The following is a 27,075-nucleotide window of genomic DNA, read 5'->3' on the forward strand; positions in this document are numbered from 1 at the left end:
CACAATGAGAGACCAGTATACACTGATAAGAATATCTAGAATTTAAAAAACCGATAATATAAAGTATTGGTGAAGATGTGGAACAACTGGAATTTTTATACGCTGCTAGTTGGAAGTAAAATTGTACAACCACTTTGGAAAATAGTTTGGCAGCCTCTTCAAAGATTAAGCATACATCAAACATATGATCCAGCCACTCCTATGTATTTACCCAACGCAAATAAAAGCCTATGTCCATACAAAGTTTTGTACATGAATGTTCACCATAGTTTTATATATAATAGCCAAAAACTGAAACAACCCAAATGTCCACCATCAAGTGAATTGATAAATAAATTTTGGAATATCTATAAAATAGAATATTCTATCAGTCAAGGTTTAACCAGATGAGCAGAACCAGTAGAATATAGATGTATATATTTATTACAGGGAATATTCATTACAAGGAATTGGTTACATGATTGTTGGGGCTGTTTAAACAAATCCAAAATACACTGAGTAGGCAGTTAAGAAGAGAAGAGCATGAGCAGGCTGGAAACTCAGGCAAGGTGTTGTTTCCTGGGGATGTAGGCATGTGGAATTTTGGGAGTGATGAAACTATTTTGTTTCTTGATTGTGTTTTGGAGATGCAGACTCTGTATGTGTCTAAACTCACAGAACTACACACCACAAAGAGGGAATTTTATGGTAAGTAAATTTAAAAATAAAATATTAGACACTAGAGATATACGTATGCTAATACAGAAGAATTCATTGATAAAGAAAATATATTACATAAAAATATATTACAAAACAGTTGTGTTTAACCGAAAGAAATATAAATCCTACATATGTCTATGAATAGATAGAATATGTCTGGAAGGATACATAAAAAAATTACCAATGGTTAACTGCTGAGTGGGACAAAAGGCTGGGGACGGAGGGGGGAGGGGGGCAGGAAGTGAAAGGGATGGAGCAGAAATTTTACTTTTGACTTTATTCCCTTCTGCAGTGTTTTTCTTGTATATCCATCTGTCGTGTTTTACAACAATTATTTTATGATTTTCTTTGTGTTAAATTAAAATGGATTCTTCAGGTCTGAAGAATCCCAGAGCAGACAAAGCCAGTTAGGCCTTATAAGTGACCTTAACCTTGCTTGGTTTACAAACATAAATGGAACCTAACTTGGGATATTCCTGGTAAATACCTATATTAGAGAAAAACAAAACTTAAGACTAATCAATCAGAAGCTTCCAACTAACTTAGGGTTATATAACTAAGAACTTTTTAGCAGAATAGACCCAATAAGGCAACTGTATAACTGTAACCAATCAAATATTTCCTTTGCTTTATTTCTCCCTATAAAAACCTTTCCCTTGTAGTCCCTCGGCAGAGTCCCTGAACTGCTTCCAGTTTGAAGCTCCTTGTTTGGTCAAATAGATTCTTTAAAATTTGATCGTGCCTCAGTTTACCTTTTAACAATTCAAAACTATAAAAATGGGGAAGAAAAGCAGAGAACGTAAATACTGGGCCTGTATCTTTCTCAGTAAACTACCTTTGCTACTATCAGGTACTGGCATGGAACTCCCCCTATCTATGTCACTATCCCTGCAAAAATCATCTCAAAATAATTCACAGGCTACACTTTAATGTGCTGTCTATGAAATAACTTCTAAAAATAAAAGATCCATGTTGGGTTGTTACTGAGATCAATTAATTGAGCTCCTCACAAAAGAGGCTGTCAGCCACTACATACTGTGATTCCTATCACTGAGCTTCTTAGAAACATGTAGATCAGCTAAGGATTCTTAAAAATACTAAAATGTTGATATTAATCTTTTATAAAAAGGAACAGAGCCTTCAGGATTTGAGAGGTGACTTCATTAGGCCCCAAGAACCTAGCAAATGTTTTGCTGGCTAATGGGCGGTGTGTAAGTTCAGTAACCTGACTCCAGCTGCTTCTGAAACACCCAGCTGTGGCATCTATCCTTTAGTCAAAGGCAGGAGTCCACAGAAACAGGCTCAAGACTCTGATCCTCTAAGCTCCTGCTCAGGAGACTGGTTCCAGACAGCCCCCAGTAAATGCTGGCTAAATCAGTGGATGAGCCTTCTCCTCCCAAAGCCACCGGGCCCTTCCCAACTGTCAGGCTAACACCTGCTTCCGTATGCAACTTCTTCCTTCAAGGCCTTCAGAACCCTCGTGTGCTCATAAGTCGAGACTGGACTCCTCTGTCTGGCTTTTTCAGCCTCTCCAACTTGGCACTACCTTGACCTTTCAACCATATTCCGACTGCTTCCCAGTAACCTCCGGTCAAGCCTGTCACTGCTCTTGAGAGTTTGCTCCTTGTGGGCCAATGAAAAGGACAAAGGTTTCAGGGCCATACAGACCATAATACAAATTTTAGCCTGTTGTGTGATTTTGGGTGGTTTGATTTCCACATCAGCAAAGTGGGGATTTTTTTAAAAAAAAATCTACCTCATTTGCCAGGAATGGTGGCACATAACTGTAGTCCCAGCTACTGGGGATGCTCAGATGGGAGGATCACTTGAGCCCAGGTGTTTGAAGTTGCAGTGAGCTATGATGATGCCACTGCCCTCCAGTCTGAGCAACTCAGTGAGACTCTGTCTCAAAAAAAAAAAAAATAATAATAATAATAATAATAAAAATAAATAAATAAATAAATAAATCTGCCTTAGCTTTTTGAGGAAGTCAAGGTCGTAGGTGCTGTGGAGCTGCAGTCCGCCCACTCCTGTTCCTGACTTGTGGCTATTTGCTCTTGCTGAGAAACAAGTAGGTCAGGAAACCAGAAGGACACCCATGGAACAAGAGGAGGTGATTCACCAAATTAGAATTACCCTAATCAGCCACAGCATAAAATCCCCAGAGAAGGAGTGTGCTGATTCGATCAGAAGTGCAAAGGAAAAGAATCTCAAAGTGAAAAGACCAGTTCAGATGCCTACCAAGACTGAGAATCACTACAAGAAAAATACCTCGTGGTGGTTTCTATACATGGAATGGGTTCCAGTGAGAATCCACAAGCAATTCACTGACTTGCACAGTTCTTCTGAGATTGTTAAACAGATTACTTCCATCAGTATTGACCCAGGGGTCAAGGTTGAAGTCACCATTGCAGATGCTTAAGTCAACTATTTTAATAAATTATTAGTTGTTTAAAAATAAAATAAAAATCTACCTTGTAGAGTTACCATATGCATTACACTTTGTCAGGTGCATAGTAGGGTTTCCTTATATGGGAACTACAAGTACCAGTAGTAGTAGTATTGCCATTCTCCAACTGTTCAGATACTCTGTGGCCTTCAAAGCCTTTCCAATGTCCAAACACCATGAAGTCATCTCTGACTATTCCATTCTTCATCTAGTGTGGCTCTAAGAGCAAACAATTGATCAGTCACTCTCTGGCTATTATTGTACATTAACAAATATTGCTCCTCAACTAGGCAGTAAACAACTTAAAAATATATATTATATTCTAGTCTAGAATGCTTCTTCAGCATCCTACAGCATAGTGCTTAAAGTCTTAGGCTCTCAATTCAGACAGGATTCATGGCCCAACTTCTTCATTTATTACCTAAGTGACTCTGGGCCAGTCACTTGACCTCTCTGTGCTCGGTTTCCCCATCTGTGAAATGGGACAGCAATAACAACAGCCCACATACAGTGGCCGTGGGGATTAAATGGAATAAAAGAGTGCCAGGCACATTATATCCAATTAAGTATTGTCTGTGAATAAACTGACTCAAAGACCAGAAAGCAGGTGGTCACTGAAATTTAAGTTCTTTGGCCCAAATTAACCCTCACCTTTTACCACAAAAATTTCATTTTGAAACACACTACAAGCTTTGCTAAATTCACTTGATTAGATTAGTGTTTGGAGCAACATAGTAGGATAAAATAGATATAGCCAAAGTCAGTTTTCAGAAAACAATTTGAGACTAGGCTGGAAGCCCTAAACCCATTAATCAGGAGGGTATCCTAATATACTGCCTAAATGTGTACTCCTCACTCTGACTCACAGCCCTGAGAGATAGACCATCACTGTTTTGTCTAATTAACCAAGGAAGGAGATAAAACATAAAAAAATAAAGCTTGCCTGTCAAAGATATCTAGTATTTTCTGTTTTCCAGGAACTTTTGGTCTGTAAAAACCACCTGGGAGTAGGTATTACTGTCACCAATTAACAGCAGAAGAAACCGAGGCTCAGAGCGGATACTGGAGGTCACACAGCTGCCAACTTGGCAGGGCCAGGTTCAAACCCACATCTCCCGACTGCCGAGCTCATGCACATCCTGCTTCCCACACTCTGAGGTCCCCAGGTGAGGCGGCTGTGGTCATGGGGGCATGGAGCCAGGGGACTCAGACCCTTTAAGAATAAGCAGAGACGGCGTGCTCCCGGCTCTGAAGACTCCTGCTCACCTCGTGACTGAGGGACCGGTCTGATCCTGGCTGAGAAGGGTCTCTAGGTTTATAGAAATGTACCGAAGTAAGTTAGGAGAGGAGGAAGCTGGCGCTGCCACGGACCCCGCCCGCCTCTTGTGGAAAATGATCGTAGGTGCCCTCCCCCTGGCCCGTCCCACCGCATGCCCGCCCCTCACAAACACCAAGGCCACTTGTGGTTTCCCTCCCCACTCAGGGACCACTTGGGCGGGCTTTTCAGCTACTTGTCATAACCCAAGTGACTTCCCTTTCTCTGCCACAGTGACTGAGGAGCAGAGAGCTGCATGTTCCTTGGCGACCGGGCGACCTCGGACTGGCCATGACCGGGCAGGTCTCCGCGGTGGTGGCGCTCTTCATGTCCCTGGCCGGTGAGTGAGACACAGAACATCCTCTTAAACCTAAACGCATTCTGGTGCCCCTGACCAAGGCGAGACAGGACGATCTGTAGATACAGCTTCTGCCACTGTGGGCACTTGGCTGGACAGCGTCTCCTCCCTGTTACCTTTCACGGGTGGGACACACCTTCCCTTTTTCCAAGGGCTTTCACAGTTTGGGCTTGTTTTCTGTGGGTTAGGCAGAGTAAGTGTCAGCCCCAGAAGACAATGACACTGTCCCTGGTTTCCAAATGGGTTCTGGGAACCTTTTCAGGCAGTTTGTAGAAATCACTTAGATTTGAGAGATGGAGAACTGAGACAGGGCTTGGAAATGGGATCCCTGCTTTGTCATCCAGGAAAAGCAGTTATGTCTCACTTTTCCTGGTTTTCTAAGGTGGGTGTGCTGTGTTCTACTATATAAACAGTGAACTGTGAGGATGCATCAGATGTGGTCTGACAGATTGTGCCATTTTAGAAAGGTGTAAGCCAGGTGTCAAAGATTTAAAAAAAAAAAAATCCCATTGCATGTCCTATTCAAGATGCCTTCAGGGTGATTATTTTATGTCCCACCCCGTTGCTTTCACCAGGACATCTTCTCTCTAAGACATTGAGTCCTTCTGGATGCTGTTGTTCTGTTCCTGTTATCAAGTTTGCTGGTTAGTTCAAAATTCCTTCTAGAACAACTGAATTGAACTTACGAGAGAACTATCTCTGTGCGCACTGCCCTGCTAACATGCTCAGATGGGGGACGCGCTGGCCCTTGGTTGTAACATGAATGTTACGAATGTTATTAAAGCTGCGTGAAGGGTCGTGCCAAGCTGCCATAATCCAGACTGTTTTCCCTTGTGCCATGCTTTCAGAATTATAGTTCCAAGTTCTTTAGGGGATAGAAGAGGAAGTCATCATTGTATTTCTCAGGGCAAGCAAATAAAAAAGCGAAAGAATCCTAGCCTGGCAGTAACCCATAGTGGTGCCTATGAGCACCAATCGAATGGCTGATGGAGACGGATGGGTTCAGAGCACGAAGAGAGTTGACACATGCAAGGGCAAATGGAGAGCAAATGCCCACATCACCGTCTCCCATCTGAGCTGCACATTCTTAGAGGTGAATGCAGTGAATGAAGCGTGAGAGGTTTTCCCCAGAGGTGAACTACCCCCCGGGACAGATCAGTGTCGCGTGGCCTTTGAAGGGTCACACACGACTGGATTCAGACCCTTGTCCTGACCCTTACCAGCCGGGAGGCCCTGTCCACATCACCCAATTTTCGGGTGCTCAGTTTCCTTACTGAAAAATGGAGGAAATAATATCCTCCCCAGGGGTGTTGGGAAGACGAATGAGATGGCGTCTGGGAAGCAGTCGCTACAGTGCTTTGCTCGGTTATGTCAATCCCTTGCTCGTGTTTTCCTCTCTGGTCCCTCTTCCCATTTCCCTTCACAACCTCCCGACTGTGAGCCCCTTCTTCTCTCGGCACAGGGGGCTCATCAACACATGGTAGTAATAATGACGGCCACTACCTGCTGGCACTTTCTGTGTGCCAGGAACGTTCTGAGTGCCTTAATCCACACAGCAGCCGTGTAAGAACTGATACTGTCTCTGTTTTACTTGTGAGGAAATGGAGGAGGCACAAGGAGGTGAAATAACTTGCCCATCGCCCTGTAGCTAGTAAGTGACAGAGTTGAACTCTGAACCAGAGTTTGTGCCCTTAGCAGCTAAGTGCTCTATAGATACCTCTGCTTGCCTATATTAACTCATTTAGTCTCAAAACCCTGAAAAGTAGGTGCTACCTTTATCCCCATTCTACAGATGAGTGTGCTGAGGCAGAGGCAGGGCAAGGAATTGCTCATGGTCTCCCAGTTAGTGAGTGGCAACCCTGAGATTGGCATCCAAGAAGTCAGGCTTTTGGGTTCATGTTCTGCACTGCTGCACTACACGGCCCCGCGTGCAGAGGCTCGAGAAATACCTATTGAATTGGGAATGAGCAAAAACCATCACACATTTTGCTAGGAAAGACACAGCCTCTAGGTAAACAAGCTGAGTAGTCTTTATCCAGTCACTTTGCTTTCTTGGTCTCAAATTCCTCCCCCAGAAAATGAGAGGATTTAAGTCTGTGTCAGTTAAGTTTAGGCTCAGCTGCACACAAGACAAGTGCAAAATAACAGTGGATTCAATGAGATAGATGTTTGTTACTCTCTCATGTGAAAACAAGTCCAGAGGAATTCAGACCAGTTTTAGTGTGCAGGCACATCGCTGAGGACCCAACATCCTATATGTGACTTCCCCCCTCAAGGTCCCCTCATGGTTCCAGATGACTGCTGGGGCTCCAGTCATTGCATACAAGTTGACTCTCTGCTGTACCTGGAGGTACTGGCAAGATGCTGGGGGCTAAACTCTGGTTCCCTGAGCCTGGATGTGGCCAGTGGGCTCCATTGCTGCTACCTGTGCTCCTCAGAGCTCTGCAAATGAAGTGTATTAGTCTCCAAGGTCTGCCAGGCCTGCTCCCTGCTGGCCTTCCCATGTCTGCCTCCCCCACACCCTCCTTATGTTCCCATCATGCTGACCGCTTGTTGTTCTCCAAACATATGAGGATCTGAAGCCCCCGTGTCCTTGCACAAACTCTTCCTTCTGTCTGAAATCCATCTACTCTCTTATCTGCCTGAAGACTTTCTCCTTGTGCCAGATTCCCCACCCCATCCCACACTCCCCATAGCACCTAGGGACTCGATAATAACACCTGTCACACTGAGGAGTGTGGTCTACTTATGTGTCTGCCTCACAGCTCTTTGAGAGCCTAACTCCCATGCCTGACATGGAGCCTGCCCCAGAGGAGTCCTCTACACACCTGTTGAATTCCATGTGGCAGGGAAACCAAGCAAAGGCCATCCAGGAAGGGACCCACTCTCAGGGAAATACCTAGAGAAGATCCCTTGCTGGTCAGTGACTTTCCAGGCACTGGGCAATGACTCATTTTCCCAGTTCCTCCTGACTGTTGTAGGGGAACCAAAACCTTCTCATGCCTCTTCCTACAGATTTCCATTTAGAGGAGTCTGAGCAATGGATGGAGGCCCTGGGGTGCTTGTTTGCTGAGTCTCCTGAATTCTGGAAAGGAGATGCTGGGGTAGGGGGGTGAGGTGGGAATCAGTATGTGAACCCCAGTGCGATGTTCTTTGAATAGAGAGAGGGTTGAGCTATGCCCTTCTGCCCTTGCTTTTGCTCACTACCCTTTTTGTGGTTCTCAGACAGACCAGTGACCTTTACTAAACCTCTACGGGGCCAAAGGTTCTGTTTAAAAACTGTGACCTGGTCAGGTGCAGTGGCTCAAGCCTGTAATCCCAGCACTCTGGGAGGCCAAGGCAGGAGGATCACTTGAGCCCAGGAGTTCCAGGCTGTAGTGAGCTGTGATTGTGCCACTGCGTGCCACCTTGGGCTACAGAGCAAGATCCTGTCTCAAAAACAAAAAATTATGACCCAATTCTGACAGAAATCAGTCATATATGTGTAGTTACATACATAGATTTTATAAAACAGAGTATTATTTCCCAGATTTATTGAGTACTTCACAAACATACAGACTATCTGGGGACATATGACAATGTGTAGCCAGGATACCTACCCCTGTCAGTTTTCCATTTAACCACCTGCGCACACTCCTACAGGGAGAGCGGGAGAGAAAGGACAGGGGAGGGGAAGGAGAAGAGGAATGTGAGAACTATGTTTCTCAGACTGGTTTACTCTGTAACACCTGTGAACTTGGCACTTTCAGTCCAACCACCTGCCAGCCCAGCCTTCTCTCCACCACCCAAAGACACACCTACCCCATATCAAGACCCGATGGCTCCCATAAATATATGCAATTATTGTTTTTCAATATAAAAGACCTTTAAAAAAAAATACCCAGGCCAAGTATGGGGGCTTATGCCTGTAATCCCAGCACTTTGTGGGGAGGTTGAGGCAGGAGGATCACTTGAGACCAGGAGTTTGAGACCAGCCTGTGCAACACAGTGAGACCTCATCTCTACAAACTAAACATTTAAAGATTGTTTTTTTAAAGGAAATTGTTTTCTCAAAGAAAGAGAAGGGATTGCCAGCCCTGAGGCCAAGTGGCTCACTGATTTTAAGGGGGACGAAGAGAAAAAAATAGTGATGGCTGTCAGGTGATAACAAAAGCCACAGCAGAATGTCAAAGTCCAAGAGTTGGTTTCCCGGCCATTTCTTGGAGACGGGATTATCAGGATCATCGCAGGAGATGTGACTCTGCCCTTGAGATATGGTTGAGGCTGTAGCTTGTTCTCCTGCTGTTTACTCAGGAACTCTGTAAAGGCAGATCCTAAAAAACAATTTTAAAGAGAAAGATTTACATCTCTTTTCCATCCGTTCAGCTCTTTTCAGAAGTTGTGCAAAACAGAACTCCGGAGGGGTGCTTGTTAGCAGGAGAGTTCATAGGATTGATTTTTAACTGTCACTAGGAAATTGCGGGATTAGGTATTTTCCTTTTATTTTTGCAAGTCTCCCCTTTCACAAATGTTCTTTTCTCTTTATTTGAGTTAATTCATCACTACTGAGAGAGGAGTTCTAAATGCATCTTGAAGAAGGCTCCCTTTGTTAAAGGGTATGCTACTCAGTTTAAGAAATTCTACACAGTTGAGAAGATTCTCTATAGCTTATAAACACCAGCCATACACAGTAGGATTTTAGCAAGGATATAATCACCTCCCCAAGAGAACAACAGGCAAGTGGTTTTTCAATCTCCTGGAGTTCTCTGCAGAAAGCTTTGCTTTTCACCACAAAATATTACTGGAAACCACATCTGAAAGTGAATTCTCTTTCTCCGTAATAATAGTATTAATATGAACCTAATGGGGTTCTTACTGGTTCTTGACCAGAGAACCAGCAGCTCAGATTTAGCCCAAATGAATTGTTAAACTAAATCTTCACCAACAGTCAACCTCCATAACAATCTTGAAGTGAAAAACCTTTCTCCAAGCCCTATGATGTGGACTTAAAGGTCCTATGTGTAAGGATTTTACAAAGGTTTATGAAGTAAACCTACAGCCCATAAAATCTACAGCTCTCAAGTGTCATGCATTTAACCTATGCAAATAAATATTTTAGGTACAAAAGAATCTTAAATAATGACCTCAAATAACTTAATGTCATATAATAATGTCTTTTTAAAAGGTATCCAAGGCAATTTGAACTGATGTTTTTGTCTTTCTCATTTTGCAAACCAGTTGTACAGAAATAACTCACAGATCTTACTACTGAGCTTAAAGCTAGAACTTTTTTCTGGAAAATAATCACCATTTTGGCACACAAACCTTCAAAAGCCTCACCAAGGACCACCATTATGAGGATTTGGTGACTTGGGGGTCATGGAGGGCCGCTCCTATCCCTCCATCCTCTGCGTTTGTCTCTTCTCCCACCATTTTTCCCAGTGCCACACTCCACCTCCAGCCTCCTCCAAATCCAAGGGCAGGCTTTGATTCACATGCACAGGGGCTCAAGTCTCAGCTCCAATATTGACTAGTTGTGTAATTATGATCAAGTGGATTCAACTTTCTAAGCCTGAGTTTCCTCATTTAAAAGATGGATAAGGATAGTACCCACCAAAGGGTTTTTGAAGGGAGTTGGTGAAAGATGACCCTTGACCTGGGGCCTGACATGTAGTAAGTGTCCAGTAACTTGCAAGTTGTATTATTATTAATATGAAAAAAGTAATCACTTAGAAATGCATCAAGTGGAAGAGGGGAGTTAGAAAAGGTATTTGTGGATTATTTTGTTTGGATATAAACTTTAGGACTTTGCAAGTACCAACATAGAACGATCTCCTTTTGCTTTTCGAGTGTTTTCGAAAGTCTCAGTGCAGCCTGGGACAGCTCCAGCTCCAGTGAGTGTCTGTGGGGAAATACAATGAAAACACAGAATTGAAGGGACACAGCCATCTCCCCGTCTGCCTGGTCACAGACTCCCAGAGAACATCATCTGTGTTTTGTCTACTTTTCTGGGTTGTGATGTGCCTGGCAGCAGGCAAGGATAGAACTGTTCTGGTTGAAAGAGAGCCAGGGGCCTTCTGTCCCTAAGGGCCTGCCCCGGAGGAAGCCTGTGACAGCAGTAGACACTGTATGTGTGCTTAGTGGTCCTTGAAGGCTTTCACTTAAACCAACTCATCTGAGCTTTACGATCCTCCTAGAAGGTCTACAATGCTATTATCCCATTTACCCCTTCAGTTATTTATTCATTCAACCGGGATTTACTGAACACCGTCTATTTATAGGCACTGGTAGTGGAAACAGTACACACAGTTCCCACCTTCAGGGTGCTTTTAATCTAGGAGAGATGCATGATCAACAAATAAACCAATAAGTAAACATTTAATCAGGGCTGATATTCTGCTGGTACACACTGACTAGGTTACACATTTGAATACCATCCCATTATATAATTTCAAGTTGTAATTAACGCAGGGAAAGCAGTGAATATAACATTGCAATGGAGGATCATGAGGCTGGGGTCCTATTTGACATAAGGAGGACACGGAAGACTCTGAAGAGCTGACGTTAAAGCCAAAACATGAAGGACAGCCCCCCTGAAATAATACAACAATTACTGCTTAATTTTTTTTCTTGGTTGAGAAAGACTGGGTCACTCAAAAGATTAAGTAAGGAAATGACAGGAATTGGTCTAAATTTAGAAAAATAATGAGTGGCAAGATAAAAAATGGAAAGGACTACATAGTGAGGAAATGAGTCTCTCATTCTTGAGGGCAATTAAGCATAGGCTGGGTAAACACATGGCAAAGATCTATAAGTACAATTCATGCATTGGATTAGAGTTTGGACTACATGACCTTTAAGACTTTTTTCAAACCTGGGATTATATGATTCTATGAAAAAACTATAAAATTGTGTAAATCTTTATTACCATTATTCATGCTTCCCCAGCTCTGTTTAACCAGGAACATTATTTTATAACTGTCTGGATTTACATTTGAAGGTGGAGAATGAAAAGACAATGACACCTAGATATCTAGCTGAGTATGATCACTTTGGTGTGTATTATCACCACACCCCATATAGACAGAGGGGCTGAGTGCAGAAGAATCTCTGTGGTGTGGTCATAACCATGTAAAAATCGTGGGTGCAACCAAAACATTGCAATTGTGGCCTAGTGGTAGAATCTTTGGTGATCTTTGCTTCATTATTGTATCCTTGTAAATGTCCCCCAAATCTAAAAATAGTTTTTTTTTAATGAACAAACATTAAAATGGGAATGGGAGAGGGACCTCATAAGCAATCAGTTAGTGTTTTAACAATTTTGTTTCCTAATTTGCAGTAATTTTGCAGGACGGCAGTCAAGCAAGAGCAAAACCATTTCCAGGAACCAGAGTCTATCTTCAACCCACTACAGCAGCAACAGCAAAACCTTCTCCCTTGCAACAAACTAACCAAGTGCCTCAGGAAACTTTAGCAGCAAGATCAATGGATGGTCACATGACCTCTGAAATAGCTCCCACAGTAAAAACTCCAACTACCCCAGTAACTACAAAAAACACCCCACCTACCAGCCCAGTTATGCACACCTTGATCACATCCCAGGCCACAGCCAACAACTCACACACAGCTACTCCAGTTACTGAGGCTACCATCGGCAACAGCTCAGCCTCTCATTCACAGCCCCCCACCATCACCCCCCCAGCCCATGCAACGGGAACCGGCCCATCAACTGTCTGCTGCACAACTGGGCAAACCACCCACCCCAGTAACCCGACCACCCTCCCAATAACTTTTTCAACAGCACCACATAAAAGCACAACCAGTCAGAAGCTTAGTCAATCCAGCCATGCCCCAGGAACAACTACAGCTGCACACAACGCCACCCAAACAGCCTCACCTGCCTCCACAGCTCCTGGGCCCACCCTTGCCCCTCAGCCTTCATCAGCCAAGACTGGAACTTACCAAGTTCTAAATGGAAGCAGGCTCTGTATAAAAGCAGAGATGGGGATAGAACTAATTGTTCAAGACAAGGAGTCGGTAAGTTGGGGCCATAGGACTGTAACACTCTCTTCAGAAAGTTTGGGTGGAGTTTGCCTTGCTAGGAACAAACTCCCCTGCATCCTGTGTCTTTAGATAAAATAAAAAGCTGTGAGCTCATCTTTCTCCAAGGTGCTCCATTAAAAGGTGACTATGTTTTGGAATACATGTAAAAATAGAACTTACATAGCAACTGTTTGGAGAGAGGAAAGCATGCAACAAAAATTTAAATATTCATACCCCTCACTTTCAGCCAACATGGGCAGAATGCTGGGGAATGTTCCGTGTTGATCCCCGCCTGCCCCTACCACTCCAGATGATTGACAAGCTTCAGATCCTTTCCTGTGAAATGAGAAATTGAAGTCCAACAGTCTCTCTGGTTCCAGCCAATGTTGACACTAATACAGAAAATCCAGATTAAGAAGCCCGAGGGAGAGAGGTTATGATTATTTGATTTACAAAAGGAGTTCCCATAAAATAATACTTTCTTTTTTTGCTCAGTTTTTATGATTTCAAATAAAACTTCCACATTCAGGTTTTCATTTGAAACAGAAGTTTGTTACAGAACAAACTCCCTTCTCTGTAGTACCTTTCAACATGTTTAACTTAAATTCCACGCAGGAATGTACCTGCCATGAATTATTTACCAAGGAACTCTCATCTATGGGAGAACTCCTTTAAGAAAGCTTTTGAACGTAACTGTGGAAATGAGCAGTATCACCCCAGGGACTTTGTAGCTCTCAAGTGAACACCCACTTAGCCTGGTGTTTGGGGCTCACTTACTAGTCTGTGCTTCTAGTTCCCTAGCTACAGTTTTCTTCTACATCCATTGAGCTGATCTGTCTTGTTTGTTTCAGGTTTTTTCACCTCAGAGATACTTCAACATCGAGCCCAATGCAACCCAAGCCTCTGGGAACTGTGGCTCCCAAAAATCCAACCTTCTCTTGAATTTTCGGGGTGGATTTGTGAATCTCACATTCACCAAGGTGAGGCCTGAGCTCCTTCACACTAACTGGCTCTAGCGTGGCTTTCTCTTTTCCTCACCCTGGGGCCCAGTGGTACAATCCCCTCACTTCAGTTTTGAGATTGTCCCTGATAAGAATAAGACGGTGGAGATGGAAAGGAGGAAGTGTCGACATCCTATGTTTGCCTTCTTCCCCCTTCAGCCTGTTCTGTGCAGCCCAAGGAGGGCTTCAGCGCCTCTTAGGAGAGACTTGGCCTCTGGGGAACACAGCCACTCCTGCCCTTTGCAAACACCCAAAGGAGGAAGTGGTACAGATAAACAGACCCATAGAAATTCCCAGTGGGTGCCAGAGAAACAGGATTGTTCTAAAACCAAAATCAAATGTCAGAATGGGTTCTTTCCAACCACAGCAGGCAAAATTCAGGGACTAACCAGGTCCTGGGTTTTCCAGACCACAAGTTGGACATGGGTAGACAACAAAGTAGAGCGGGCAGAGCAGTCAGAGATTGAGGTCAGAGGCTCTCAGCTGCAAATTTGACTCTGTCACTGGTTCTCCTGGTGACATCGGGCCAACAACTTAACCTGTCTGAGCTTTATTTTATCATTTGAAAAATGAGAGAAAGGACTTAGAGATCACCTCTGTAAAGAGCATACCCCATACATGGAAAGTGGTGGCTGTTCAATACCCTGCAGCTCTAATTGCAGTGACTGAACTTGGCAAATGTCTTGGGGACCTGTCCAGGCTGGTCATCACACTCTCCAGGGAGAGACTTGCCCATGCTTGTTATAAAATATCTTTCAAATAGGCCAAATAAAAGCTGGGAAGGAGGCACTAAGAGGCCCCTTGCAGCTGGTTCTAGCTGCATGGTCTTGGGCTAGTTGGAACCTGTTTCTTGATCTATAAAATGGAAATAATTATATTTACTTAATAGGACCCTTGGGAGGTTTAGAAATAGTGTGTGTAAAATGTCTCACACACATAGCAATGTTCAATAAACAGTGATGGTTATGATGGTTGTTATTGTTAACTTGCTCTCAAAGGCTGTATTCTGGTGCGTACTTTTCTCCGTAAGACCGAGATGCACTTAAGAAATCAGTGGTTTCCTTTCCTTACGAAATGGGAAAGACATAATCCCGCACACCAAACAGGAAAAACATTCAGGGCTAAATAAGTGCTCTATCCCTGGACAATTGAAGAAGAACTATAGAGGTGCCAGGAATTTCTGAAAAAAGTCACTTCGGCAAAATGACATGAGCGATTATGCTTTGGTTCAGGCTCAATTCCACCAGGACCACTGGTGCTATGATTAATTGCCTAAGGGAAGGCACCGGAACCTCCAGCATTTGTCCTTAGCACACAAGGTCAGCTGCTGCCAGGCCTTAGGCAGAACTACAAACAGGAGTTTTTTTGATGATTTCAACCTCTCTTTTTATTACTTTCCTGTCTTCTGATGCTCCAACTCTGCGTTTCCCGTGCCTTCATGCTGGACTCTGTTTGGCCAAGCTCCACCTAAGTGTTGAATCTCTGCCTTTATGAAAATCCTTTGTGCTACCAAATTACTTCTCCCTGCAGAGCTATGGGCAGGAAATGAGTGTTCAGAGAGAGCTCGAAGCACCAGCAAGCCCTCCCACCTCCCTCCACCCTCCTTTGAGAAGGGGCAGGGTGAGCCACTCTCAATCCATGGCCCCAGCTGTTGCAATAGCTGCTTTTCCTGAGTCCACTGGCCAAATTCACCTCATTCAACCCATTTCCCAGCACAAATTCCTGAAGCAGCTGCCCTCAGTTCCAGGACAGGAGGAAAGCAGAGAGGCTCATAGACAGTAAACATTCCCACCAGCCTTAGTCCTCCTGAGGAATTTCCTTATCTTATTTTTTTAAAAAATCTTTATGTTTAATTATATAGGTACATAATAGTTGTATAAATTTATAGGGTACATGCGATGTTTTCATACAAGAATACAATGTATATTAATCAAATCAGGGTACTTGAGGTACCCATCACCTCAGGCATTTATCATTGCTTTATGTTAGGAACATTCCAATTCTACTCTTAGTTATTTTGAAGTATACCCTAACTTATTGTTGACTGTAGTCACTTCGTTGTGCTGTCAAATATTATTTGTTCTATCTACCTATTTTACTATATTTTTACTCCCATTAACCAGCCCCACTTTATCCCCTCCTCTCCGCTACCCTTCCCAGCGTCTGGTAACCATCATTCTGCTCTCTGTCTCCACGAGATCAATTGTTTTTAATATTTAGCACCCACATATGAGTGAGAACATGTGAGATTTGTCTTTCTGTACTTGGTTTAGTTCACTTATCATAATGTTCTCCAGTTCCATCCCTGTTGTTGCAAATGACAGAATTTCTTTTTGTATGTGTGTGTGTGGCTACACAATATTTCATTGTGCATATGTACCACAATTTCTTTATCCATTCATCCATAGATGGACACTTAGGTTGATGCCAAATCTTGAATATTGTGCATAGTGCCTGCAATAAACATTTTTGATATACTGATTTTCTTTCTTTTGGATATATATCTAGGAGTGGGATTGCTGGGTCATATTTTATAATATTTTTAGTTTTTTGAGGAACCAGCATACTGTTCTCCATAGTGGTTGAACCAGTTTCCATTCCCACCAACAGTGTACCCCTTTCCATTCCCACCAACAGGTTCCCCTTTCTCCATATCCTCACCAGCATTTGTTGTTGCCTGTCTTTTTTATAAAAGCCATTTTAACTAGGGTAAGATGATATCTCATTGTAATTTGGTTTTCATTCTGCCAATAATGTTGAGCATTTTTTCATTGACCTATTGGCCATTTGTATGTCTTCTTTTGAGAAATGTCTATTCAGATCTTTTGCCCATATCTTAATCAGATTATTTGATTTCTTTCTATTGAGGTTTTGGAGCTCCTTGTATAGTCTAGTTATTAATCCCTTGTCAGAGGAGTAGTTTGCAAATATTTTCTCCCATTCTATGGGTTGTTTCTTCACTTTGTTGATTATTTCCTTTGCTGTGCAGAAGCTTTTTAGCTTGATATAATCCCATTTGTCCAGTTTTGCTTTGGTTGTCTGTGCTTTGGGGGTATGACTCAAGAAATCCTTGACCAGACAAATGTCCTGAAGCATTTCCCAATGTTTTCTTTTGGTAATTTATAGTTTTGGAACTTAGATTTATGTCTTTAATCCATTTTTATTTGATATTTGTATATGATGAAATATAAGGGTGAATCTAGATTCATACTCCTGTGTATGAATATCCAGTTTTCCCAGCACCATTTTATTAATAGAAGAGATTGTCCTTTCCCCACTGTATGTTCTGGGCAACTCTGTTGAGGATAAGTTCATTACAGATGTGTGGATTTATTTCTGGGTTCTCTGTTCTATTCCATTGGTCTATGTGTTTTGCTTTTATGCCAGCACCATGCTGTGTGGATTACTACAGCTCCGTAGTATAATTTGAAATCAGGTAATGTGATTCCTCCAGTTTTGTTCTTTTTCCTCAGGATGGTTTTGGCTATTCTGGGTCTTTTGAGGTTTCCTATAAATTTTAGGATTTTTTTCTATTTCTATGAAGAATGTTACTGGTATTTTGATGAGGATTGCATGGAATCTGTAGATTGCTTTGGGTAGTATGAACATTTTAACAATATTGACTCCTCCAATCCATGAGCATGAAATATCTTTCCTTTTATTGTGTCCTCTTCAATTTCTTTCATCAATATTTTATAGTTTTCATTGCAGAGATTTTTCATTTCTTTGCATATGTTTATTCCTAGGTATTTTATATTATTTGTAGCTATTGTAAATGGGATTACTTTCTTGGATTCTTTTTCATATTGTTTGCTGCTGGCATATAGAATTGCTACTGATTTTTGTATGTGATTTTGTATGCTGCAAGTTTACAGAATTTGTTTATCAGTTCTAATAGCTTTTTTGCACGTGTGTGGAGTCTTTAGGTTTCTCTAGATACAAGATCATATTGTCTGCAAATAATGGTAATTTGACTTCTTCCTTTCCAGTTTGTATTCCCTTTGTTTCTTTCTCTTGTCTGATTGCTCTAGCTAGAATTTCCAGTACTGTGTTAAATAACAGTGGTGAAAGTGGTCATCCTTGTCTTGTTATAAATCTTAGAGGAAAAGCTTTCAGTTTTTCCCCATTCAGTATGATACTAGCTGTGGGTCTGTCATATATGGCTTTTATCATGTTGAGGTAAGTTCCTTCTATACCCAGTTTTTTGAGAGTTTTTATCATGAAGGGATGTTGAATTTTGTCAAATGCTTTTTCATCAAAATGAACATAAAGTTTTTGTCTTTTGTTCTGCTGATATGATGTATCACAGTGATTGATTTGCATATGTTGAATCATCCTTGCATCCCTGGGTTGAATCCCACTGGATCATGATGAATAATCTTTTTAATGTGTTGTTGAATTCAGTTTGCTAGTATTTTTTTTTTTTTGAGGATTTTTGCATCTATGATCATCAGAGATATGGGCCTATAGTTTTCTTTCTTTGTTGTGTCTTTGCTTTTGGTATCAGGGTGATACAAGTCTCTTAGAATGAGTTTGAAAGTATTCCCTCCTCTCTGATTTTTTGGAATAGTTTAAGTAGGATTGTTATTATTAGTTCTTCTTTGAATGCTTAGTAGAATTCAACAATGAAACCATCAGGACTTGTGCTTTTCTTTGATGGGAGACTTTTTATTACTGCTTTTATATTGTTACTTCTTTTTGGTTTATTTGGGTTTTGTATTTCTTCCTGGTTCAATCTCTGTAGGTTGTGTGTGTCTAGAAATTTGTCCATTTTTTCTAGGTTTTCCAATTGATTGACATATAGTTGCTCATAGAAGATTCTAATGATCCTTTGAATTTCTGTAGTATCAGTAGTATTGTCTCTGATTTTATTTATTTGGGTCTTCTCTCTTCTTTTTGTAGTTAGCTAGCTAAAAGTGTGCCAATTTTGTTTATCTTTTTAAAAAACCAACTTAATAATTTATTGATATTTTATATTTTTCTTCTGGTTTCAATTTTATTTATTTCTGCTATGATCTTTATTATTTATTATCTTCTACTAATTTTGGGTTTGGTTTGCTCTTGCTTTTCTAATTCTTCAAGATACATCATTAAGTTGTTTATTTGAAGTTTTTCTACCTTTTTGATGCAGGCACTTATTGCTATAAACTTTCCTCTTTTTTCCTATATCCCATAGGTTTTGATAGATTATACTTTCACTTTCATTTGTTTATAGAAATTTTTAAATTGCCTTCTTAATCTCTTCATTGAACCATTGACCATTCAGGAGCATATTGTTTAATATCCATATGTTTGAATAGTTTCCAGTGTTCCTCTTGTTATTGATATCTAGTTTTATTCCACTGTGGTCAGAGAAAATGCTTGATGTGAGTTCTATTTTTTAAAAATTTTTTATGACTTGTTTTGTGACCTAAAGATTATTTTTATGGTCTATCTTTGAGAATGATCCATGAGCTGAGGAGAAGTATGTGTACTCTGCAACTTTTGGATGAAATGTTGTGTAAATGTCTATTAGATTCACTTGGTGTATAGTGCAGACTAAGTGCAATGTTTCTTTGTTCATTTTCTGTCTGGAGGATCTGTCCAGTGCTTGAAGTGGAGTGTTAAGGTCTCTAACAATTATTGTATTGGAGTCTATCTCTCTCTTAAGCTCTGATAATATTTGCTTTATGTATTTGGGTGCTCCATTGTTGGTTGCATGTATATTTAGAATTGTTATATCCTCTTGCTGAATTGACCCCTTTATCACTGTATAATGACCTTATTTGTCTCTTTTTATAGTTTTTGTTTGAAATCTATTTCACCTGATGGAAGTAAAGCTATTCTGCTCTTTTTTGGTTTCCGTTTGCATGGACTATCTTTTTCCATCCTTTGTTTTCAGTCTATGTGTGTCTTTATAGGTGAAGTGGAGAGTTTAGTCCATTTACATTCAATGTTATTATTGATAGGTAAGAAATTACTACTGCCACATTGTTATTTGATTTCTGGTTGTTTTGGAATCCTCTCTTCCTTCTTTCCTTCCTTCCTGTCTTCCATAGAGTAAAAGTGATTTTCTCTAGTAATGTGTTTTAGTTCCCTGCTTTTTATTTTTTGTGTATCTGTTGTAGGTTTTTTGATTGAAGTTACCATGAGGATTGCAAAAAACATTTTGTAACCAATTATTCTAAATATATGACAACTTAATTCTGCTTACAAAAAACAAACACACAAAGAGAAATCTAAAGAAACTCTACACTTTAACTCCACGCACACTCCCACCTTTTGACTTTTTGTTGTTTCCATTCATATCTTTTTATACTATCTCTCAAAAAGTTGTTGTAGTTATTATTTTGATAGATTTGCCTTTTAGTTTCCTACTCAAGATATAAGTGGTTTATACACTGCAATTACAGCAATAGAGTATTCTGTGTTTGTGTGCTTACTTGCCAGTGAGTTTTATACCTTCAGATAATTTCATATTGTTCATTATTGTCCTTTTCTTTCAGATTGAAGAACTCTTTTGAGCATTTCTTATAGGACAGGTCTGGTGTTGATGAAATCCCTCAGCTTTTGTTTGTCTAGGAAAGTCTTTATTTATCCTTCATGCTTAAAGGATATTTTTGCAGGATATAATAGTCTAGGATTAAGGTTTTTTTCATTCAGCACTTTGAATATGTCATGCCGTTCTCTCCTGGCCTGTAAGGTTTCCACTGAGAAGTCTGCTGTCAGACATATTGGAGCTTCTTTATATGTTGTGGGTTTTTTTATTTTTTCTTGCTTTCCTTAGGACCTTTTCTTTATATTTGACCTTTGGGAGCTTGATTATTAAATGCCTGAAGGTAGTCTTGTTTGGTTTAAATCTGCTTGGTGTTCTATGACCTTCTTGTATCTGAATATCGATATGTTTCTCTAGGTTTGGAAAGTTGTCTGTTATTATTTCTTAGTATAAACTTCTACCCCAATCTCTCTCTTTACCTCCTCTTTAAGGCCAATAACTCTTAGATTTGCTCTTTAGAGGCTGTTTCCTATATCTTGTAGATATGCTTTGTTCTTTTCTATTCTTTTTTTCTCTTCTGACTATGTATTTTCAAATAGCCTGTCTTCATGCTCACTAATTCTTTCTTCTGCTTAAATTCTACTGTTGAGACTCTAATACATTTTAGTGTGTCAAATGAATTTTTTATCCCCAAAATTTCTGCTTGATTTTTTTTTTTATTATTTCAATTTCTTTGTTAAATTTCTCAGATAGGCTTCTGAATTCCTTCCCTGTGTTGTCTTGAAGTTCATTAAGCTTCCTCAGGACAGCTACTTTGAATTCTTTCTCTGAGAGGTCATTTATCTCTATCACCTTGGGATTGGTCACTGCTACCTTATTTCGTTCTTTTGGTGAGGTCATGTGTTTTCCTGGATGGTCTTGATGCTTGTGGATGTTGGTTGATGTCTGAGCATTGAAGAGTTAGGTATTTATTCTAATCTTTGCAGTCCGGGCTTGTTTGAACCTCTCCTTCTTGAGAAGGTTTTCCAGATATTCGAAAGGAGTTGAGTTTTGTGAGCTAAGTCTCTAGTCACTCCAGCCATGTCAGCACTGAGGGTACCTCAAGCCCAGTAATGCTGTGACTCCTGCAGACTCCCACTGATACTGCCTTGGTGGACTTGGGTAAGATACAGGAGAATTCCCTGGATTATCAGCCAATGTGTTTCACTTTCTTCCCTCACTCTCTGTGCTGTGCTGCTACAGTTGTGGAAGGAGTGACATGGGTATTCCCCATGGCCCCTACAGCTGGGACTGTGCCAGGTCACTCTTGAAGCCAGTCCAGTCTCACCCAAAGCCAGTGGTTACTGCTACCTGGCTGCCTCTGATGTTTATTCAAAGCCCAAGGGTTCTTTAATCAGCAAGTGGTGAATCTTGCTAGGACTGGATCCTTCCTTTCAGGGGAGTGGGTTTCCTTCTGGCTCAGAGTGGGTCCAGAAATGCTATCCAGAAACTAAGGCCTAGAATGAGGGGCTTCAGGAATCTTCTTGGTACTTTATTTTACTGTGGCTGAGATGGTACTCAAGTTGCAAAACAAAGTCCTCTGAACTCTTCCCTTTTCTTTCCCCAAGTGGAAGACCAAGTTGCAAAACAAAGTCCTGTGAACTTATCCCTTTCCTTTCCCCAAGTGGAAGAAGACAGTCCCTGAGCTGCACTGCCTGAAGTTGGGGGAGGGGTGACACAGGCACTGGTTTGGCCACTGCCATTGGTGTCTCACTGGATCACGTGCACCCAAGTCCACTGACTCCAAGCCAACACAGCCACAAGAATTGCCCAAGGACCACAACCTTTGTAGCCTGACTGCTTTATGGATTTATTCCAGGCCCCATGCTGCTTTTTGTCAACCAGTGATAGGGCTAGCTGGAACTCAGGTTTGTACCCTGGGTTGGGGGATTTCCCTCTGACTGGCTGGTCTAAATGCTTCATCCCTGGACACCAGCAGAATTCTGCCCTGTGCTGTGTTCCCCTGTCACTGGGTGGCCCTGAGTTCCAAAGCAAAGTCCCACAATTACTTCACTCTCCCTCCCCTAGACACACAGATTCTCACCACCCAGTGTGGTACTGCCAGGGGATGGGGGAGGGGTAGCATAGGCAACGCAAGACTGTCTTTTCTGCGCTCTGCAGTGCCTCTTTCCTTGATATCATGTTAAGAGCAGGTACTGTGATCACTCACCTGATATTTAGTCCTTCTGAAAGTGCTTCCTTGAGGGGATAGTTGTTGAATTTGGTGTTTGTACAGAGGGACAATCGCTGGAGGTTTCTAGGTGGCCATCTTGCTCTGCCCTGCCCCCCTCCCCGCCCCCCCACCGCATTTTAAATGAGAACTCATTTAAGCCAAAACAGGGACCGTAAATTCAAGAATGACAATGGCTAAGTATATAATTTAATGAATGAAGCAGGCTAGTAAAAGAAATTTTTTTCCTTGAAACAAGCAGTCCTAAATTTTTATTTTCCCAATGAAGATCAATTTCAATCTTTATGAAAAACTAAAGACAAGAAAGTTGAGTGGGAGGACCTAGAGTTCAACACGTCAGTGCCAGTGACCTTACTGATGCAGCTTGTGTTTATGGAACCCTTCTGTTGCATGAGGAATCATCACTTCATACACTAATAATGGACTACAATGTGACCAAGATTAGTGTTGTTAAATTTCTTTACTGGCTAGATTTGAAACTTCTAAAAGTCACTCAGTTTCAGATTCTGATTTTGGTTACTTTGCCATTTTTTGCACCTCTTACTTGTAGATAGTTTTATAGTGAATGTTAAAACTGAGAACATAGTAAATCAGCTATGTTAAAAAATAAAAACTCCTTTTTCAACTTAGCCATTCATACCCCAATTCAATTCCCTTGAATATCTTATACTGTTGGTCCTTCAGAAGGCTATAGGGCTGTTTTGTAGTTATTTTGTTGTTGTTGTTGTTGTTTCGTTTTGTTTTTCTAAAAGAACAATCCCTAGATAAGATGTGGGGGCACTGCTTTGTGTTTGAAATTCAGCCACCGGGGGTCCTCTTCTAAAGAGCACCCAGTGAGCTCCTGGTGGCCCCATTTAACCATTTTGGAGACATAAACCCATTAATCTGTTTAAGGCAATTGACACCCCACCTGGGAACATGCACACACAATTTTGTGTACTTTATTTTTTCTGGAGGGTTTATGAACCCCATGAAGCCTGCCCACGGCACCCTTAAGGATGAGTGGTGTCAGAATAAGAATCCCAGGTTTTTTTTTTGTTGTTGTTGTTTTTGAGACAGAGTCTCACTCTGTTGCCTGGGCTAGAGTGCTGTGGCATCAGCCTAGCTCACAGCAACCTCAAACTCCTGGGCTCAAGCAATCCTTCTGCCTCAGCCTCCCGAGTAGCTGGGACTACAGGCATGTGCCACCATGCCCGGCTAATTTATATATATATATATATTTTTTTAGTTGTCCATCTAATTTCTATTTTTTTTTTTTTTTTTTAGTAGAAACGAGGTCTCGCTCTTGCTCAGGCTGGTCTCGAACTCCTGAGCTCAAGCAATCCTCCCGCCTCTGCCTCCCAGAGTGCTAGGATTACAGGTGTGAGCCAACACGCCTGGCCCATACCCTTAGATATTAATTACTGATAAAAGCTTAATGTGTCCCCTCCAACTCCTCCACCTTCCACATGTACTTGCATTGTAAAAGGGAGAAATTTGGCCTACAGATGGACTCAAATTATACTGGTAGAATCTGAATTTCAGGCTCTAGCAACAAGCATGCAATAGAGAAATTTGGGGCCAGGAGCAAACTCTTACTTATTATTTATTTATTATGTGTTATGTTTACTTTTTTTTTTAAATTTTCATACACAATTATGGCCCAGTACCAGTATACCCCAAATGTCCCATATCAAGGATTTAATAGCTGGAGTCCTGCCTAAACAAAGTTTGTAAGCCGGGATCATAAACATGAAAATGGAGATTACCCAAAAGTTAACACACTGCTATTTTACAGGATGAAAAGTCATACTACATCAGTGAAGTGGGAGCCTATTTGACCGTCTCAACTGCAGGTTAGTACTTAAAGAATGGCTGTTGTACCAGGGATGATGCTGTGTTTCTGTTTGGCTCATTTTTCATCCCATTAAATCTGCTAATCCTTGATGCTGCTTTTAAGAAACAGACTGAGAGAGTAGCCAGCAAAGTAACTCTGGGGGAATTTGTTACACTTTTGTGTGCTTAATTTGCCCGTTTACTTACAGAGGAGATTAGACTAGATTATGTTAGAGATCATTATCAGCAACAAAAAAGAGTTAGTGACTTTTTGATAGATTTGCTCTAGATAGTGAAGTTATTATATATTCTTGGAATCATGCATTCATTCTGCTAAAATGTAGTTAGTGCCTGCCAGGTGCCAAACCCTGTATTAGGCACTGGAGATCCACAATTTTCCAAACTAATAGTTCTCGCCCTTGTGGAGCTTACACTCTACAAGGGGGAGAGGACCAAAAACACATGAAATTATAATACGGTTGTCCCCGACCCTGCAGTTTCGCTTTTCGTGGTTTCAGTTACCATGGTCTGAAAATAAGTGAGTACAGTACAATAAGATATTTTGAAAGAGACCACATTCATATAACTTTTATTATATATATTGTTATAATTTTTCTATTTTATTGTTAGTTGTTAATCTCTTACTGTGCCTAATTTATAAACTTTATCATAGGTATGTATGTGTAGGAAAAAACATTATATATATACACACACATATGTATGTATGTGTACACACATAACATATATATATGTGTGTGTATATACATGTGTGTATATACATACACACACACATATATAGTGAGAGAGAGAGAATGGGAGAGAGAGTTCGGTGCTATCCACATCCACTGGGGATCTTGGAACGTATCCCCTGAGGCTAAAGTGGGGCTTCTGTGCACTGTCAAGGGTGATGAGTTCTACAAGCAAACACCAGCAGGGAAAGTGGAGAGGAACAAAGAGTTATTTTAGGTGGAGCCTTAGCCTTCAGGGGAGGGAAGGCCTCCCTGAAGAAGTGAGGTCTGAGCAGAGAGATATTGCTGTTTGGAGATACCTGGGCCTGGGGAAGCTCTTCCAGGTGGCAGGAACAACAGATGCACAGGCCCTAAGGAGCTCGCTTGCTAGTGTGTTCAGGGACAGCAGAATGCCAGTGTGCCCGAGAGATGGGACAAACAGCACATGAGATCTGAGGAGCAGCCAGTCCAGAGCCCGTAGAGCCTGTGGACAAGGCAAAGGAAGGACTTTGGACTTTATTCTAAAGTGTGAAAGGATGCCATTGGAGGGTTTGGGGGAGGAAATGGTATGTCAAATTTACATTTGTGAAGTTTACTTTGGTTGCTGTATGGAGAATTACGGGCAGTGAGGCACATTCTGACAACTCCTACAATGTTCACAACTGGAGAAGTAAAGCTATCAATCAAGTCAGATGAGTCTCTGGGAGGCTTCAAACGTCTCCCCAGAAAGCCTAGACTTAGGTAACAACCTTACTGAGCACCTCGTCCGTGCCAGGTACCGTACTAGCAGTATGTGTGTTTTCTCCTTTTGAAAGCTCTATCTTTTGACGGGCTTAAACATTAGTTTATTAATTAAGGAACTTATGCCAAAGAAACTTGCCAAGAAATGAAAGTGTGGAGTAATGTCTACTTAAAATATTAGCTACATTATATCCACATTGTTCAAGAGTATTTTGTCAATGATTGTTGATTAAATGTAAGTAAAATGTTGAGCAGACAACTCGTATTCATATACGTTAACTCACTTAGACCTCATATAGGCTGGGAAATAACTACTGTGGATGCTAACATAAATTAACTAATGTTAGCACAAGGCATGGACCAAATTTTAGCTGGTAATTGGGTAGTAATCTCTCAAGAGGCAGGAGGAGGGAAAGTCAGGCCAGAAATTAATTTAGAGGCTAAGGGAGGGGAAAAATCGATTCTAGGCCCACTGCCCAAGGCCGAGCATCAGCAGCAGGAGCTCTAGGAGTCACATGATGATGATTTTCATTCAGTGGTGATGGCGGTGCTATTAGGAGTAGTGATCAGTTGTAATTACAGCCAGCACGATAGTTGTAATGTTAGTGGGGATGGTGGTAACAGACTGTCCCAGGATGTATCTCATGACACAATGTGTACACCGATAATCCAGTACATCCTGTAGGGGCATTTGCTTGTACAAATGCTGGAGTTAATGCCAGCTGGTTAATTTATCATGTGCCTATTTCTTACTGTAAGCCAAGGGGACTGGACAGTTGAGTCCTCTGGCCAGTGAATTTTCTCCCATTTGAGAAGCCAAAACATAGTCAGAAGGGTGCTTGGTGAGCATGAAATCAAAGCAAATGAAGTTTATTATATGATTTAAACGTTTAACTCCATCTGCCTTGAAGTCTCCACTTCCTTGAAAATGGTGTACCTGTCACAGGACAGGGCTGGTCCTTGGGCAGGTCCCTCTCCCTGGACAGCACTCAGCTTGGGAGAGACAGGCCTCTCTCTTCTGTGTTTCCTGGGACAGATGCAATAACCCTCCTCTACTGTTCTTTCTTCTGCTAGTTGAATACATTCAGTCTGGTGATATTAGATACCCCATTTGCTCCCTTTGTATGTCTCTGCTCTGGTTCATTAAGGGTTCTGGTGACTTAGTCTCAGAAAGCAATATTACTTCTCTTATTTCTGAAATTTTGTGGCAACCCCTATGGCCCCCAAGCATTGGCAATAGTC

At 41.4% G+C, this 27,075-nt stretch overlaps 1 protein-coding gene and 1 pseudogene across 1 annotated transcript in view; both read left to right on the forward strand.

Moving 5' to 3' along the window:
• Nucleotides 1-2,061: 2,061 nt before the first annotated feature.
• Nucleotides 2,062-3,121, forward strand: LOC138385759 (small ribosomal subunit protein uS10-like; annotated as a pseudogene).
• Nucleotides 3,122-4,754: 1,633 nt separating this feature from the next.
• LAMP3 (lysosomal associated membrane protein 3) overlaps nt 4,755-27,075 on the forward strand; it is a 31,711-nt gene continuing 9,390 nt past the window's right edge. The window contains exons 1-4 of the mRNA XM_069472870.1: nt 4,755-4,803; nt 12,140-12,837; nt 13,695-13,823; nt 24,327-24,384. Coding sequence (XP_069328971.1) covers nt 4,755-4,803; nt 12,140-12,837; nt 13,695-13,823; nt 24,327-24,384 — 934 coding nt within the window. The remainder of the gene's footprint in view (nt 4,804-12,139; nt 12,838-13,694; nt 13,824-24,326; nt 24,385-27,075) is intronic.

This window comes from Eulemur rufifrons, chromosome 7 (genome assembly GCF_041146395.1).
Source record: "Eulemur rufifrons isolate Redbay chromosome 7, OSU_ERuf_1, whole genome shotgun sequence".
Taxonomy (NCBI): domain Eukaryota; kingdom Metazoa; phylum Chordata; class Mammalia; order Primates; family Lemuridae; genus Eulemur; species Eulemur rufifrons.